The sequence below is a fragment of the Pteropus vampyrus genome, unplaced genomic scaffold (genome assembly GCF_000151845.1).
Source record: "Pteropus vampyrus isolate Shadow unplaced genomic scaffold, Pvam_2.0 Scaffold20, whole genome shotgun sequence".
In the NCBI taxonomy this organism is placed as follows: Eukaryota; Metazoa; Chordata; class Mammalia; order Chiroptera; family Pteropodidae; genus Pteropus; species Pteropus vampyrus.
Window position 1 is genome coordinate 232,572 of NW_011888801.1, and position 19,284 is coordinate 251,855.

Below are 19,284 nucleotides of genomic sequence, written 5' to 3' on the forward strand. Positions count from 1 at the left end.
TGCCAGGGCTGCCATAACAAAACACCACAGAGTGGCTTACACAACAGAAATTTATTTTCTCACAGTTATGGAGGCTAGAAGTCCAAGATTAAGGTGTTGGTAGGTTTGGTTTCTCCTGAGACTTCTCTTCTTAGCTTGAAGATGGCCACCTTCTCACTGTGTCATACAGGTCTTTCCTCTCTGTCCGTGCGTATGTCTGATATTTCTTTGTGTGTCCAAATTTCCTCTTCTTATAAGGACATCAGTCAGACTAGATTAGTGCCCACCCTAACAGCCTCAGCCTCATTTTAACTTCATTACCTCCTTAAAGGCTTTATATCCAAAATACAGCCACATTATGGGCACTGGGTGTGAGGGATTCAACATATAAATTCTCAGGGGACACAATCCAGCCCATAACAACAGGTAAAACTTTAAATAGCTAGTAAGAGCACAGTAGAATTACTGAGAGCCAATTGAGTTAATCTCTAAAACTACGTATACCCTAAACCTTCCAACTTACAATATCCTAGAAAATACAAAAATATACAAGCACATATGGCATTAACCATCAAGAATGATTATGTCACCATGTCATGTAGCCTGTGGGAAACTCCACTGTAGCCTCGAGAGAGAATGAGAATAAAAAAAGCAAATAACTAACACCTTACTAGTTGTATGAAAACAGTGTGGACCTCACACATACCCTTAAAAGGTTCTAAGGGGCTCCCAGGGGTCCACAGATCACATTTTAAGAACCAATGGTACAAACTGTATCACTTCAGGCAAATCTCTTAATTTTGTTAAGCCTCAGTTTGTAAAATGAGGATGATGATAATAGCAACTGAAGTGGGCTACTGTGAAGATTAAATGAGTTAATATACAAATAAATAACAAATCCTAGTGTTCAGCTAATTTTAGCTGTTATTTGTGAAAAATTACTTAACAATATGATGTGTTTAAATGCATGGAGAATAGTAACCTCTGAGTGATGAAATTTATTTTTTAAACAAATATTTAAATTGAAGTATAACATACACATTGAAAAAAAGTGTATAGATTGATTTTTCACAAAGTGAACTAATTTTATCTCTGTTTAAAAGAACACTTTATTAACAACAGAAAACACTATTATTAAAAACAACCATAATAGCAACCCCTTTTCTCACCTATAGCATCCTTGGGCTTGTATATCCATGCTCCCTGTAGGCATCAAGGTGGAATCCAAGAGGTGTTTTTCAACTCAGTGGCCTCTGGTGCCATCATGTTCCCTCAGGCTCCAGGGAAACAGCACAGTGCAAGTGCAAAACTGAACAAAGCTTTCTGTCATTATGAAGCTGGATTCTCATCAATGTCCTAGGAAGTAAACTCTGAAATTCACTTAAAAGATAACTCTTGTGAGTAACGTGTTTCATGTCTCTATCATGGATATAAAGTCCATCTGTGCCGCCTCAAAAAAAAAATCAAAATTATTCTCCATGACAAAATTCCTAATATAACAACACAGATCTTGTGTAATAATTGTAGTGAGAGAGTCTTTTTCCCCTCTTCCAGGAATTGAGGGCAAAGTCAGTGCCTAAAAAAACGGCTGGAGTTATAGTAAGCACAATTTAACTCTATTTCAATGCAGAATGATTTGCAAAGTGGTAATATTAAGGTAGATCTGATTATAAACGTAGTAGCAAATCCTCCAACACTTACCCCATTATTCGCTGAGAGGGGACCCTGAATCGTAAAAAATTCTTATAGCTCCACCCAAAATTATTTGCTTTCTGCCATTCTTGCTCTTTCATAAAGGTTCTATATCAAAACTGTTATTCTCTCTTCTACAACAGCAGAAAATTCTATTTTCTTTAGAGTTATAGCATCTCAAAAATTTGTCTGTGAACTTCTAAATAGAAAATTTTAAAGATAAGTTAAATTTTTTCGCCAATTCTGCCAATACCTACCAATTTACAAAATTCTAGAAAACATAATATAAGCACACACTCCATTAACCATCAGAGAATGTCACTATGTCACAGAGACGTGAGAAAAATCCACTATACAGTCATGAGAGAATGAGAATGAAAAAGGCAAATTACCTATGAAAAATTACTTAACGATAATAATATGTCCTTAAATGCACAGTTACGTCTAAATTCTAAATAACTGACTTTCCAATTCTTTTTAAGAATTTAGTATTTGATATAGGAAGTTACAGTTTCCAAAGACAAAACTTTAAAAAAAATTATTAAAAATATAAAGTCATAAATCTCTGACATCCAAAAGATGTCTTTATCTCCTGGCCAAGGCTGCCCAGTGGCAGTTGTCAGAAAGAATCCAGTAAGAGAGAAGTAGCACCAAGATGAGAGAAGGGCATTACCCCCCACCGTCGACTTCCCCATTCAATACAGTCTCCGGGAGCATTCATTCCCATGTGTCATCTAACAGAGGTAAGCGAGGTAAAATCTCAAATTAAAAATGAATATTACTAGTAGAAAGTTTTCTGGAAAAAAAACAAACCTGCAGGCACCAGTATATAAATTCTGGATTAATGATACAGCTATGTCAGTGAATATGTGATGGCAACAATGTATCCCAAACATACACTAAGGGTGTCAAACTATAAAATTATATGATCATATTAAAAGAAAAACACGGTTCCTTTGAAAATTCATTTATTCACAAATGCTCTGTGCAGTCACAATGATAAACAAATCTGAGTGTTACATACAGCTCTCACTATGTAGTGACCTTAACACAAGCGTTGAGAATCAAACTTCTTAAACAGAACGTAAGAATCAAGATAAGAACAAGGAATGAAGGAGAGAGAAAGAAAGAGAGGATGTGGGGGAAGAAAGGATGTGAGGAGGGGGAGAAGAAAGGTGACAGTGAGGCTGGAGCTCCCTGGAAGCAGAGCAGCGGCAGGACTGATGGGTGGGGAAAAGCTGTACCAGAAGCTCTTTTCCTCTGTTGGTCTGTGGCAAGGAAGGAGTACCGTCTGCAGCTGACATTTTCCCAGGGAACTATGCACGTATCACCATTGTTTCTATGCTGCTGCCCTGAGAAGTAAACATAAAAGGGCTACAATACTCCAACTACATCAGTGGCACGGGAAGGGAGGGTTAGGATAGGCTGAAGGAACAAGAATCTAACAAACCTAAAAAGTTACCAACTTCAGAAGAAAAAGGACAGAGCAAAATAAAAGGTAAAAGTTTTAACAGTTATTTTTCTGAAGATAAAATCCTGAGTAGTAAAAGAATTGAAAGCAGGGTCTCAAAAAGATATCTGTACATTCACGTTCCATAGAGCACTTCACAACAGCCAAGAGGTCAGGGAACCCAAGTATCCATTGATGGATGAATGAATAAACAAAATGTGGTGTATACATAGAATGGAATATTATCCAGCTGTAAAAAAGAAAGGAAATCCTGTCACATGCTACAACATGGATGAATCTTGAAGACTATGTTAAATAAGCCAGTCACAAAATGGAAAATACTATTATGATTCCACTTATATGAAGTTTCTGTAGTAGTCAAATTCATAGAAACAGAAAGTAGAAGGGTGGTTACCAGGGGCTGTAGGAGAGGGAAATGAGTTTCAAATTTACAAAATGAGAAAGTTCTGGAGATGTTTTACAACAATGTGAATATACTTAACACTACTGAACTGTACATTTAAAAATGGTTATGATGGTAAACTTTATGTATTTTTCACCACAGTAAAAAAAATAAATTCTGGGTCGTGATTAAAATTTACGGTATAAGGGGAAGGGGAAAAAAAATCAAACCTTCTAAAAATTGCACACATTTGATCTAGGTGGAGAGATTAATAAAACCATATGTCTTTAATTCTCTTTTAAAGTACCAATACAAAAGACTTTAATGACTGAAGCAAAATCAGTAGGTTTATAAGAATAATGCAAATGGGCTTCAGAGGTCCTTTTCCAGAGAAGAGCTTCGGAAAGAAAGGTAGACTCTGCAAAAGATGAACAAACTGAGGGTTACAGGCACAGTTCTCTTTGTGCCCACAACCATCCTGGCTAACAGTCTAATGACTGAGGACAACCAATAGAGATCAAGTGTCCATGCGGAACCATCCAGGATAGTCACCATCCAAATTTTCACATCCCTCCTTGGCAATTAAAATGAAGATACTATACTTTCCCTCAGCACCTTGTCAGGATGTTCAATTTCTATTGCTTTTACCTCAGGAGAAGTCAATTTGTCCACAGGAGGCATAATTTCCAAAGCTGTCTACTGAGAATCTCTGAGAGATGTGTATTGAATTGAGCTTTAGAGTACCAAAATAAAAGTTCTCAAATAGCTGAAAAGGAAAAAGAAAAACACAGAATGAATATCAAAAAAAAAAAAAATTACAAATGAAAATATTAAACATCAGGTTCTCTTATAAAAACACCTCAACAATCTAAACAAACCTGTTTTTTCTTTTTAGCATTTATTCTGAAAAATGATCCTAGAGAGGTGGGATAGGAGAGTGAGAAAAGAATAGCAGCTCTTCTCTCTGGTTAATTTTAAAGCCTCCTCTGAGAAAATGCACTAGAGAAAGAGATCTGAAAAGTCAATTCCAAAATTTATCTATTGAGCTGATATGACCAAGAACCTGTAACAAACATCCTGGGCCTAACTCACAGGGCCAAACAAAGCTGCTTCTACAACTTTCAGTTACTATGCAGAATCTTAGTTTTGTTACAGCCCAGATAAACTTTGATATAATACATTCTTCTACCTAGTCAACAACATTTATTAGAAGCACTGACTAAAATAGAAGGTTCCTGACCCACAAATGATTCTGACAACCAGTGTTTTATATACACAAAACAGGCAGAGCAACACTTCTATTGGATATAACACGTACAAATGATAATATTTATCGAAAACCTTTCATTAGACTTGGATTCAAGCCAGCATCTTAAAGTAAATGCTCTTTACACAATTCTTCACTTTAAAAGCTTTCAAGTATGTCAGAGGGAGGGATAAGCCAAACTCTGAGAGAGACCTGCTCTTGTGATTAGCACATTTTTAACAGAGACTTTAAAATGACATTAGAATTCATCCCAGTAAAAAGAGTTGCTCTTTCTTAAACTGTCAGTAAGATCTCAAGAAAGCCTTTCGATATTCATACCAACAATGTCTGAGTAGAACCTACCAGTAGGACCTTTGCCCATTAGCAAGTGGCTGTCTCTTCTCTTATTTTTATACTACCTCACAGCCATGAACTTCAGCCACTGTCACCTTTCCTCTTCCTGCAATTAATGGCCTAGCAAAATGCTTGGGGTTCATTAAAGGCTAACTTTATAAAAGCCCAGTAAATATTGATTCTTCAACATGACATCAACTTGACCCCAAAGATCTATTTAGAGGTTGTGTGCTGCCTTGTCTTGTCTTTCAGAAAGGTGATCAGCTCTCGTCTGCATTGATTTAAACAATTAACTGCTCTTCCTGACTTTGGTAGCCTGTTCAAACCATATCCACCCTTTTGTGTAAAGAAATACTGCCCCAAAAGGTTATCTGCTAATCCCTTTCCTTAATGTTAATTTGAAGTGAAAGCCATGTCAATAAGACTGGCAGATTTACAACTTTGCAAACTGAAGCCTTCTTGGTACAAAGAAGACATAACCAAAGAAACAATAGATGAGATAAAAACAAACTAAACGGCAACTGTACTTTCGACAAATTACTTTCTAAAGATTATCAGTCTATAGGTCTTTTACCTTCTCTTTTGTTTGTTCTCTGTGTTTCCAAGTGACGGAGATACCACAGCTAAAGCTGGAAAGTGACCTACCTACCTCTGACTTTACTTGGCAAGTACAATGTAAGACTTAGCAAAGAGGAGGAGGACGGGCAGCGTGAAGACAGAAATGGACATGGTGGGCCAGGCCAAGTAGACTAGGTTAAGATGTTTGAAGGGTTCCTAAAAGCAGTGAGAAAGACTAAGGCTAGAGAGAGAAAGAGGGTAAATCAGATTAAGGGGTATGCGGATCAGGTTCAGAAGTCAGACTTCGTTCTAGATAGCCGGGGACCAGTGAAAGCTTCTGGGAAGGTTGGAGGTCCAAGATGAAAACACGTTTTAGGGAAATTAATCTAGGTATGGCGCTGACTGGAGAAAGGAACAAGAGAAAGAAAGAAAAGGAAACTAGAACAGCAGTTTAGTCACGCGCTAGTGACTCTTGACTAAAGTAGTAATGGGCCTGGAAAGATTGGAGCAGATGTGAAATACCATGAATGAAACATAAAAGATTCAGTGGCTTTCTGAATGAGGGGAAAGAGATAAGAAAAGGAGATGAGAAGAATCATGGATGACTGGGTAAATGGCATATATGAAGGTACCATTAATAGCAACGGAACATTTCTGAGAAGGAGCTATTGTTACCAGCCCAGGGGTCCTTGTCTCTCAGAAATCAAGAGGATGGGTGAAACAGTTTTGCAAAGAGAAAAGTTTACTAAAGCAAAAGCTTAATGTACCAAGGGAGCACATCTGAAAGAGAATGAATGTGACTTCCAAAGGTTTACAGGTATAGCATATTTACAGGCACTCTGAGGGTAGGGGTCATCCCTCATCTTCCTTCCCTCCCTCCGCAACAATGTAGTGGTGGTTCTTTTTTAGCATATGCGTAGTATGACTACATACTACTTCATGTGTTGCATGTTTCATTAACATCTTAAATCTCCACCCTGGGCATGATTTAAATCAGAGAAAGGTCACCTTAAGGACACTCTTGGGTTTTACTGCGCATGGGTGGTGATACTGAACATCCCTTGTTGCTGGTATGCCTCCCCCAGGCTCCTTGATGCCATTGGTGGTACCCTAGGGTTAATATTCTTGTGAAACTTAATCAGGCTTCAGCTGACCTTTCTGACTAACTTAATAGCAGGAAGTTGCACTCCTGCCTATTTTATGGAAAAACAAAAACGAAATTCAGGTACATTTACACACTCATGGCTGAATCTTTAGTTTGTATGTGTCCCAAGCCCTTCTCCAACCTAGGGTTTTCCTGGTATGCTCTGAGAATAAATATTAAACACATGAAATCTGTCTTATCATAAAAGCTTTATTACTATCCATTTTAAAACTGAGTAGTAGTTCTTTATATATTAGGGAAATGAACCCTTTGTCTGTTATAAACGGCAAATATATTTTCCCCTAGTATGTCATTTGTTTTTTGACTTTGCTTTTTACCACATCAACTTAAAATTTTATGAACTCAAATGTATCATAACAGGAGATTTTTTATTCAAAGTTACCTATTGCCAATATTGTTACAGGTTAAGAGATCAAGGTAAATAATACATATGTAAGTACCGACAACAACACTAATAATGATCGTAACAGTCAACATTTATTGAGCAAGCATGTGTGCCAGGCATTATGCTGTGGGATCTATGTGATTATCTCACTGCATCCTCACAATCCCAAGAAGCAGATACTATTATTAATCCCCAGTTTATAGTTGAATCTGAGGTTTAAAAGGTTTAAGTAACTTGCCCAAGGATACACAAGTAAAAGGGTGAAAAATTGAGATTCATAAAGCTGAAAAAGAAAGAAAATTGAGATTCAAACCCAAGCAGCCTAACTAGAGTCTGAGATCTTTAACCCCTGCACTCTCCGGCCCCTTCCTATATACGTGGCACCTCTTAAACATGGCCCTATTTAAGCCACAGAGAGTAAGCTTGACCCACACAACTCCCAAAGACTGAAATAAACATATTTCTTTCACTTGTTATTCTTACTTTCAATGCCACCTGGACCTGGTTTAACAATGGAATGGCTCTAGTTCAGCTGGAGGAATTTTAATTGAATTCTCGATGAAAATAAGCACAAATCAACTAAATGACTCCATTTAATTAGGGAGCTGAATGGGGAAGGAGGAAAAACCTTAAACTACAAATTTAAAATAAGAAAAAAGAAACTTGGTTGCTCTTTCTAGCCTAAAGTAGCTCATGAGGAGCAAAGTGATCTATTGTTTAGAAAATAAAAGCCCTAACAGGAACAATTTAAATTAAAAAAGAATCACGTAAATCATGTTGATTCTTTTCTCAGTCGTTTTATAACAATTTCCTTGGGAATTTTGAAACTTAGACCATTTTCTTCCTGAAAATATTTCTCTCTGACACACACACATAGAGCTCTGTTGTGTTGGAAGCCAGCATTTTAAAAAGCCCTGCTGTAAAGGAACATAACAATGAACAGCTACACGAAACTACAAAATATTTCATAAGAAAACAAAAATAGAATTTAAGACTGTCAATATTTGTGATATGACTTGTAAATAATGTTAAAAAGTAAACAACAGGCCCAAAATGGAGTCATTTGCCCCCATGACAACAAACCAAGACTTAACTGCAGTTTTGACCTGTCCCAGGAATGTGACCACAGAGCAGTGAATCTGAAACTTTCTGATTAGCACTAGTGAGGTAATCTGCAAGATAAGACTCCCACTGTTCCCTTCTCCCCCAAAAATGATGTCCTGGCCTCAGACAATTCTTTCTTTTCTTTTGCTAATAACTTCCTTGCCCCACTCTCCTCCTGCCTATAAAAACATTTCATGTTGTACAGCTTCTCCCAGCCCCTACTTGCCAGAGGCGATGCTTCCGGAAGCATAAATGGCTCACAAAAGTCAATTAGATCTTAAATTTACTTGACTGATTTTTCACCTTTTAACAGTAGTAGTAAGTACTGATTTAGACAATTTAAGAAGAAAATTTTAAATCTAAGGAAGTATGACATTTGAAAACCATTATGCACAGCTATCCTTTATTGAATACTCACAGCATCTTTAGAAAATTAAACAAACTTTTCCTATAACCAAGTAAAGAGAGAAATATGGATCATCAAAATAAGAGGTTTTTGGTCAAAACCAAGGCTTCCCTGAAAGAAAATTGCAAGATAAAATCCAACCATCCTGCTGTCTGTCTCCTGCTCACATAATCTCTGAAGCCTACCATTTTTGGTTTGTACATTTTTGTTTCCTAGGGAGAACACAGAGGGAATTATTGATTTCTAGTAATGTAGTGGTATACACTGAAGGAAAACAAACAGCTAGATTTAAAGGCTAACTGTGGTCATTTTTCCTTGTATCCATTTCAGAGCTTCTACTCCTTCCTCACAGGCTCTGTGACAACCATCGAAGACCAGAAATAACTCCACATGTGACTAGGCTGCAAAAATGAGACTGAAAATCTCAGAAAGAGGTGGGGAGGAGGGAGAAGAAACTTCTCATATCTGTAACCTCAAACCACAAAGCTGAATGAATGGCCAATCTTCAACAGCATAATGTTGGAGATCTCTGCCTGCTTGGCCTCCCAAATGAGGCTTGTTCTCTTTCTTCAATCTTAGACAAAATAGTGGTTACTCTCTTCAAAGATCTTTCGTTTAAGGAAATCTACTTCTTGTGCTAGGCAGCCTCAGTGAACTATTTGCTGTCCAACATGACTTCAATAAGGAGAAATGCAGTTTTAAGTCCAAAATGAAAATTCAAAATCCATAAGCCTCATGAAATTTATAGCCATTCCTGGTATAACTCAGTTAAACTAACCCTTAGAACATAAATCTGGTTTAAGTGAAAATAAGTAACAAAGTAGAATAAACATGAATAGCAAATGCATGCTACTTTAAAGTTTTCCCAGTGTTTTTCTTCCATAATCTGTTTTATCAGCTTCTACTTCTCAATTACCCCCTGATTACAGTTAAAAGTAACAGTAATAACACTATTTTGTACTTAATAATAATGCTCACCCACCTACTGCCCTACCAGGGATGGTATGAGAATGAATGGAAGATAGTCTGACAAGCAGTTTGAGCTCTTTGAGAAGACACTCCCAGAAAGAACTCTTGCTGTGGTTAAATAACACCTTTCATCTAAGGATCTAAAAGTATCTCAGAAAGCCCAGCTCATTAACCCTTCAAAAAATTACTGTGATGTAAACCAGAGCTAAGCATTATTATCCTCATTTAAAAGATAAAAAACAGAGACAGGCTAGGACCACTAACACTGTGATATAAATTTAAAAGTTCTTGGAATGGGGCCCAGAACACAGTCCAGAAGAAGGCTATGTCCACAAGGCCTCATGATTTGAATAATAAATCTTCACCAAAGAATGTCAAGTAGGAATGAAGTTCCATTCCTTGTCTATATATATATGCAATCGAACAGTGAAGAAAGTGTGCACTTGGTTTTACGGACAAGAGTGAGAAACAAATGATTTGAAAAAATATAATCACATCCCTTGAAAGATCCTACTTGAAAAACAACAAAACAAATAATGGTATATTCCAGAAACAGTCTTCATGAAATTGGCCTCTACGTACAGGATTAGTAAGACTTTAGGTCTTATTAAACAGAAAGACTAAACTAAACTAGACTAAAAATATAACAGAGTTGAAAAACATCACAACTCTTCATATGTCATGTTACTAATCTCACTTAGAATTAGGATCACTAATAAGGGCTTTTTCCCCCACAAATAAGTTTTGTTTCAAAGTTTTATTTTTCTACGGCCATGCCATCCTGAACAAGCCCCATCTCGTCTGATCTCAGAAACTAAGCAAGGTCAGGCCTGGTTAGTACTTGGATGGGAGACCACCTAGGAAGATCAGGTGCTGTAAGCATAAAAATAAAAAATAAGGGATTGTAAGCTGACAAAAAGTTTTATTTGTTAAAATTCCCCAAACCTGAAAAAAGGATTCTGAATTTTTGCAAGGTACCGTGTAATTCAAATTTTCAAGCCTTTCCATACCTTGCATTTTTCTTCTGCCTATGTGTAACTTCTGAAGAGAGAAAACATGGGAGATATGAAGAAACAAGAGGAAAAATGGAGATCCAATACATCCAAGGGTTAAAAAAAACAACAACAAAACCCTTCCATCTACATCCAAAATATTCACCTAGGCTGCACTCTTATAAATTCTTCCTAAATATCATCACAAAAGAATACAATTGACCTTATTCACATTAAGCCAAGCCATGCTCCTCTACACACACACAACTTTACCTGGAAACCAAAGACAGAAACTTCTTTTCTATTCAAGTGAGAGGTCAAACTGCTTCTTAGGGCAAACCAGACTTTAATGCTTTCCTATCATGACCACATAGCCACTCTTTCTTCCAATTTCTCCATCTCTGAACAGGACAATGCTTTAAAAGGATGTTCTGCAGTTACAGTAAGATAAATTATAAGATGGAATTTTGAGTTCTGATTATTATCGTCACTCACCAACTATAACTATCAATGCATCATTACAGGAACCAAAAAGCAGAATTTCCTTAAAAGAAAAAAGAAAAGACTTAATAGGAACTCTAACAGCTTATAGTCTCTGCAGTCATGATCTGGTTTCATAGGGCTATAATGTTCTTAAAGACTGGAATAGGAACGTCTACTTCAGAATAAAAGACAATGTGCTTGGCAGGTACTTACTATCCTAGAGTCATCTCCAAATATAGCCCTAACTCTGCCCAAGATGACATTTTGAATCTGAAACCTCAAACTGCAGTGATCGGTGGTTACAGAGCCAATAATAATAGCTAATAATAGCCAATAAGAAAAAAAGAGAATACACTGTACTTCCAGAAAGCCTGGGACACCTCAGATCTAAGAAGCAAGGTTAAGGGCTGTCTGCGGTACTAGTTCCTAACATCGTCAGTTGCCTCCATAAGGAAAACAGCAAGAAGGCTGTAAATCAGTGGAATACCTGTGACTTTTCAACCCACTGGCATGTCACTCTTACTTTGCACATCTCTATTCAAAGAGTACCAAAAAGCTTGCATGCCACTAAAGCACAGGTCCCAACTCCACTTACTGAAATTAATGGCACATGAACGTTATCAGGCTCCTTGGGCAGAATGGGACACGAACACAAACTTCCCTCATTCATTCTGCTCTCCCAAACCACCTGCCTGTCTTGGCTACAGTGAGCATGAGGAATGTTAACGGCCTAAATGAAGGAGGCGCCAGGCAGAAGTCAGACAAACAGAGCCAGGGAATGAAGGCTTTAAAAATTCCTTCAAATAATCACTCAGAGTTGCACTTTTGGATGTTTGGCCTGAGCCTCACTGCTGATGTAAGGATTATCAAGTTTAAGACTCTGCTGGTAAGGCCAAATGACCTATTAGAGAGTGAATTAAAACTGCTATTCACAAATAGGATGCCGGGCAGTTCTGCTGAGCACCTTAATACTCAAAATGCCAAGGGACTTCCCCTCCCTGCAGAGCCTTTCAATGTTAAAAAGTAGCAAGAAAAAATGTGGGATGGAGGTAGAAAGGAGGAGAGAAGAGGCTGTGCTGACACAGCCGAAGGACCTAGACCTAATTTCGGAACACACCAGGACGCTCTGCCCATTTCCACAGCAGCATGTAAAATTAGCATCAGAAACGGGCCACTGGAAATTCAGTTTGGTGCAAAATTTCTTCCAGGAAAAGTTTTGCCTCAAGGTAGAGATATTACTGCTTTACCAGGACAAAACTTCCCCTGGTGGCTGCTGGGCAGCTGAGACTCTTCAATACCCTAAGCTTGTGACCAACAGTCCTAAAGGTCAGTGCCCTTTTGGAACTAATCCAGGTAGTGTTTCTGCAGATCAATCCTTTTCCTTAGAAGAATGCCTCTTAATGTTTATTCAAATATGTTGCCACTTTTATTTTTGGTTTGGTCATCTTCCCTCAGGTATTTTTCATAATTGTTCCTCAAACAACTACGACAGAAGATAAGTGTTTGATCTTTGTATTATATATTAGAAAGGAAGTCAGCAGAAAGAAATCCCCGACAGGGAGCACTGGGGACAGCAGCAGAGATGATTTCTTCTTGGCCTAGGGGGATCTAGGCAAGTGGCTTTAGGAGGCCAGGCATAAAGGGGCTGGCTGACTATTGTGCCAAGCAACAAATTCAGAAAAAGAACAAAGTGAGAGAGGAGAAAACAAGGTCATCAGGCTCAGCCCATCTCTATTCCAACTTCAACAGGAGAACAGAATCCAAACATTAAAGAGCAAATCAGATTCCCCTCAGCAATGTCAAGCAACTGCAATAGCATATACACATATAAATAACAGTCGTCGAAATAATAGCTGAGTTTGTTTGTAATGGTTCCTTGGAAGATGGGAGAGGCTGATACATGTTATCTTGAATTTTCAACTAAGTCATCTTAGTAAAGCAAGAAATGAAATACTTCATCCTCCATCGGGACCATTGGAAACCTGCCTTCAGTAGCACCACTGGAGCATTATATATTATAACACACACTTACTTGTTTATAATTCAGTTCAGATGGCCTCCTTCTCCTCTGCAAAGGCATGGGCTAAAGTCAAATAAGCAAAAGGCCTTGGCAGAGGAACAGGGTTATCATCTCTGCACACACCTCAAGTGCTGTGAGACCTCTACAATTTAAGAAGCTAGTATAAATGTTTTAACCAACAACTGAGAAAGTAAACTGAATTGGAGTTCTCGTTGACATATTTTATTTTTTCACTTTTCAATTTGTAATAATGCTGACACCTGAGCATTAATTCTAAAATTGTTTCATCACTGGGATATGGGAAAGCGGACATCATTTCTTAAGAAGTCATCACAGTTTTCTGGCATAGTGGGCTTCACTCTTGTTTCTTTTATTTCTTTCCATCAATGTTCTCTAACATTTGGAACAACACCTAGAGATTATCGGCACCATGTCACCCAATCTAACATGGTTTTATTGGGTCTGGTCTTTAAACAGTCTGCTTCAGAGACAACAGTACCCTGTCACCATCTTTGGGTACAGATTTATATTCTGCTACTGGTTTGTTTACACTATAGCTAAAAACACACAATGGAGTATATACATACAACAGAACATTATTCAGCCTTTAAAAGGAACAAAATCCTGATTCTTGCTACAACATGAACTCTGAAAACATGTAACTGAAATAACTGAGAAACAAAAGGACAAATATTGTATGATTCCACTTATATGTGGTACCTAGAGTAGTCGAATTCATAAAGATGGAAAGTAGAATGGTGGTTGCCAAAGGCTGAGCAGAGGGGAGAATAAAGAGTTATTGTTAAATGGGTACAGAGTTTCAATTTGTGATAATAAAAAAGTTTCTGAAGATGGCTAGTGGTGACGGCTGCATGACAATGTGATCAATGTACTTAATGTCAATGAAATCTATGTTTAAAAATGATTAAAATGGTAAATCTTACATATATTTTATCAGAACTAAAAAAACCCACGACCGACCCAAGGTGAACCATAACCCTACTCACTTTGTGAATTACACTTAAACTGATATGACTGCACCCCTGAAAGTGAATACCTAAAAGAGATAAATATTTCCCACAGTAAGAACAGACACCCTGTTCAAAGGAGTTCATAAGAATGGGATCAGAGGGACCAAAGACAATTGAATATTTATTCCCTCTCTCCCAAATACACCAAGTATCTAGCTTGGTGTTTTATATTTAGTTGGTAGTCAATAAAATATTTATTTTTCATAGTGATAAAAACCAGAAATAATTCTTTTATATATGTCAATACTTTATTTTAGTATAAAGAAAGGAAGCTGAAAAATATATCATTATTTAAAATCTTGGTTCCCCTCCTCCTGAGAACCAGAAATAATTTTAAGTAATTTTAATTTCTTAATTTTTTTCTACTCTCATTGCCTTTGCCAAACCATGGCCTATTTCTTGTCATTGTGTAGGTTAGACCCTTCCAACCCATCCTTAACCTGCCTAAGCCAAAAAACACAAGGAAGTATTCCAGGACCACAGCAAAGATGAAAAACCAATAAACATAAATTCAAAAGATAAGAAAGGGAGAAAAAAAATATATTGTATGAATAAACAGCAAGAGAACAGGAAAGGTGCATCTTTTAGAACAGATGTTGGCTTTGTCAAAAATCAGCCAACTGCTCATTTTCCAGTTTCATTTTTTTTCCCCCAGTTTCATTTTAATGATGGTTCCACCTCACTGCAGTTATAGCTTTGGTGGCCCTCATTAGTGTGTTAACACTTCACTTTCCAGGCAAAGTGAAACATAAATTCTGAGAAAAAGTTTTGGTAAAACAGTACTTGAATTTGAATCTTCCTTCCACCCCCACTCCAATCCAACAGTCTAAAATAAAAACGTGCAAAACCAAACTAAAGCATTTCAAACTGAACTTTTCCTTATGTATCTGATGTAGTTAAGAAATTGCCCAATCACCTGTCAGAAGTCTTTCAGACCTTTTAACATATAGTATGGTGTTTCTATTACTAGCAAAATATGAAAAGCCCCTAATAATGTCCTAATAATAATTTTCATAAGTTTTTTAATTATCGAGAATAGAGGCAGAGCCATATTTTATCACAAACATAGCAAAATAACACCAGCCATATTTTGGCAAGATGTTTTCTTACCACAGTTTCCTTCTTAAACCCCATATTTTTTTCTGATATTCATGCTAATTACAAAATTAGCACAATACACTTACAAGTTCAGAAATAATTTTTCATTCAATAATTTTTATTAATACATTCTATAATAAGGCATAAATGAAACTCCAAAAGAAATCATTGTTCATGTTTCAAGTTAATTAGTGTACACAGAGAAGCACAAAATTAGTTTTGGAGGTATTTTAAAATGAAAGAAAGTTAAACATAAATTCAAACTCATTATTATCCATATCAGCTGAGATTGCTATGTAGAGTAATAAAATTATAATCAAATTTAATTGAAAAATCAACTTCATTTATTAATGCAAGATTATGAATATGAGGTATAAGAATAGTGAATTTGGAGCTTTCTTTTTCTTGACTTTAGTAAACTCATTTTTTTAAAAAACTTGCTAAAAAATATTTAAGTAAATAGAAATTCAATAAGATTGACTGTGGTTAACTAAATATTTATGACATCAATAGTATATTTTAAGAATCTATTAAATATGAGCATCATATTTAATCATAAAGCAGGAAATTGTATTGGTGAAATAAAAGAAAATTAAACTAAACTCTAACCTTTAAGGCAGAGTCAGGACACTTTTCCATAAAGGGCCAGGTAGCCATATGATCTCTTGTCACAACTGCTTAACTCTGGCACTACAGCGCAAAAGCTGTCAGTGTACAAACAAAGATAGCTGTGTTTCAATAAAATGTTACTTATGGACCCTGATATTTGAATTTCATATAATTTTTACATGTCATGAAATATTACTCATCTTTTAATTTTTTTTTCAACCTTTAAAAAATATAAAAACCATTCACAGTTTGAAGGCTCTACACAAAACAAGCAGCAGGTCATATTTGGCCCCCAGACGGTATTTTGATGGTCCCTGGTCTTAGAACTTACAATCTCATGTAGTGGGCAAAAAATATCCCCTTTGGCAAACAGAAAATCTCTCTTCTCCTCTTCCAAAATCTGACTTCTGTGGACAACAGTTTTAATCAGCCGGAAGGGCTTTCTCAGTGCTTGCCCATGTAAGACACATTAATAAGCACTGAGGTCTCTGCAAAATCAATGTAAGGAGAGGAAAAGAGCTGAGAGGTAGAAGAGTATCACTGACTGAGATGGTCCTTATTAGCATTATGGAGACGTCATATCTGTCTTAGACATTGAAGAATGAGTAGCATTTAGACAAAACAAGAGTGGAGTAAAAGAAAAACACAGATAAGGACAAAACCTTTGAGAGTAGCCATATAAGGCAGTGAATTTTCAAAAAGTAGATACAGAGGCAGAAAAAATCCAGGAGAGCCAACTGCTGCCACTGAAGTCAAGAGAAGATAGCACATGAAGAAAAGGGCTTAATACTCTCAATGTGAATACTGGGAAAAAGTAAAAGTAGGCCAATGCACTGAACAAATAGGAACTTACCAGTGTTTTTTTTTACTGTGCTGCTGCAGGACAATGATAGAGGTGAGAGATAGGTTTCAGGGAATTTAACAGGGAATGGTTTGAAAGGGACTGATGGTAGGAGTAATAGCTTTACAGAGAAACGGACTCTCATTTCTCATAACAAAACAAAAAACACTCTAATGAAAGATGCATCTAACTTCTTAATGGCTTGCTCTAATATGAAACATTCTAATCAGAAAGTTGTTCCTCATATTAATTTTTTTTTTTTACCCTTTGAAATCAAATGACCAAATTTTTGTGGTAATCAGCAGTTAATAACTTGCAACTATCCTAAACATTGGAAGAAAATAGAGCCAAGACTTCAACAGATTTCTATGGAAAGTGATTTTAAAAAAAAATACACACACCCCTCTTAAGGTCTGGCTTTCCTTCTTTCTAACATTTTAAAAAATAATTCTGACGAAGTTTCAGACTTACAGAAAAATTACAAGAATAGTAAAAAAAATCCTGCCTAGATTTTATCCTTTTTTTAATAACCTACTTTAAGAAAAGCATTCTTTAGCCAAATTTGTTTTCTGTTCTTTGTAACGTGCATACTGCCAACAAGCAGTTTAGTAAATGTTGTTCGTGATTCACTCACAAGCTGTAAGAAAGAAAAGTACAATATAAGCTCGCTTAACAGGACTCCTGTTTAGAATTCATTTGGCTTCTTTAATCTGTAGAACGATGTCTTTCATCAGCTCTGTGCCATTCTCTCTCTTTTCTCTTTCTGAGACTCCAACTGAATGTATGTTAGATCCTCTCACTCTATCCTATATGTCTCTCATGTCATTTTTATTCCCTCTGTGCATGCCACATTCTGGGTAATTTCTTTTGAAATAACTTCCAGCTAACTATTTCCCTCTTGAGCTATGCCTAATTTGCTAACCCCAACCATGGAGCTCTTAATTTCAGTTATTGTATTTTATAGTTCCAGCATTTCTATTTTTCTTCAAAACTGCTATATCACTTTTCTTTTGTAATAATTCCCAATTACCTGATAAAAACTTTAAACTTGGCTTTTATTTCTTTGAACGTGGTAAGCATACCTGTTTTCAGCCTAACTCTGATAAGTCTCATGTCTTTATAAGTTTTGGCTGCTTCTCTGCTTAGGGGGAATGGTTTCCACATATACCTAGTTATCTCTGACTGTGTAGCCATTTGAGGGGGAATATTTCTCGGCACAGAGTGATGAAACTTTCTTCCAAAGAGAATTTTTCTTTGCTTCTGCTCAGTACCTGGGAACACTACCAGTCCAGAGCTCCTTTCATGCAAGTTCAAGAGCTTAAGGTCTATTTTCTACTTTTAGATCCCTAATAGTTAATTTTTGCAATGCATAAGGATCCTCTTTGTCACATTTTCCCCTCATATTTCCTATCTCTTCGCCTTTGCCAGAGACTTCCTTAATTTTATCTTCCTAATTGAATATATGTGTTAATGTCTATATGTAATTTCCATGGGCTCTCCCATTCTCTATTTTACCTTTTCAACATCTTATTTTTATTTTCCAAGTGAAATTCTTACTTCACATGGTTGTCAAGAACAGTATGACTGCTTTCATGCTATAGATAAAAGCTATTACAAAGTATTATTATGTCCAAGGGAACTGAATTTAATAAGTATCAACCGTATATAAACATAAATAGCTTAGAGAGGAAGTGATATTTGCTTAGTGATTTTACTTAAATAAGATTACAATTTCAAGTTATAGAAATATCAGGTAGTAAAAATGACACCATAGCTATAATGGTAATGAGAGATAGTAACTTATTTTACATTCCATTTGCTGTTATTTATCCTGATATAATAGTGTAGTAAAATATTTAATAAGACTCTCAAGGAAAGACTGTCTGAAAAAGTCAGGTTTTGAAAAAAAAGTCTAAAGAAGAACCATGTGACTAAGAAGTTATTTTCAGGAACAGTATATACTATGGCTGAATATTGAATTGGATAGTAAAAAACATAATTTTTCTTCATTAGAAATAAGATACTTCCTTTGAAGTCATTAATCTTTGCCTAAAAATTACTATGTAGTTCTCAATCTCATCTCTGTTCCCTTAGAAAAAAATTAAAATGAAATCTATCTTTTCAATAGTCTTCCAATATTTTGAAACAAAGCAAACATTCAAATCGAGCCTCTTCGCTAAGACTGTTTAAGAACTTAATTGTGCCTTTGTTACCTTAGGACAAACAAAGAGTTGGCTAGGGAGAGAAATGGGAGGCATGTAACACTTTTTGACCTTCGTAGTAGTTACATTGTTCACTGTGTGATTACTTGTTAAACAATCCACTCTTCTACATATAGGTTTCACCAAAAAAGAATAAATAGTATGTATTTTTAAATAGCTTCCTTTATAGAAACTTCTCTAAGTAAAGCAAGCTAAATAAAGATCTAATTTAAATTTATTCATTCTAACTGTCCTTTTAAATACTTTAAGGGGAAGAGACAGAATAAAAGAAAAAATG

The 19,284-nt window shown here is 36.2% G+C and overlaps 2 protein-coding genes and 1 pseudogene across 5 annotated transcripts in view; 1 reads left to right on the forward strand and 2 right to left on the reverse strand.

Moving 5' to 3' along the window:
* SPOCK2 (SPARC/osteonectin, cwcv and kazal like domains proteoglycan 2) overlaps positions 1–2,476 on the reverse strand; it is a 31,294-nt gene extending 28,818 nt beyond the window's left edge. Inside the window, 1 exon segment of the mRNA XM_011355194.2 lies at positions 1,149–2,476. Coding sequence (XP_011353496.2) covers positions 1,149–1,192 — 44 coding nt within the window. The 5' untranslated portion in view covers positions 1,193–2,476.
* A 146-nt stretch (positions 2,477–2,622) lies between these two features.
* Positions 2,623–19,284, reverse strand: part of ASCC1 (activating signal cointegrator 1 complex subunit 1) — an 81,716-nt gene continuing 65,054 nt past the window's right edge. For 2 of the 4 annotated variants that reach the window (XM_011355200.2, XM_011355199.2), the window contains exons 10-11: positions 4,173–4,290; positions 3,781–3,942 (exon numbers count right to left, since the gene is read on the reverse strand). In XM_011355200.2, coding sequence (XP_011353502.1) covers positions 4,174–4,290 — 117 coding nt within the window. In that variant the 3' untranslated portion in view covers positions 3,781–3,942; position 4,173. Of the gene's footprint in view, positions 3,372–3,780; positions 3,943–4,172; positions 4,291–19,284 lie in introns of those variants that run through there. The other 2 variants (XM_011355198.2, XM_023527886.1) reach the window with 2 other exon arrangements.
* Positions 10,475–10,593, forward strand: LOC111736573 (annotated as a pseudogene).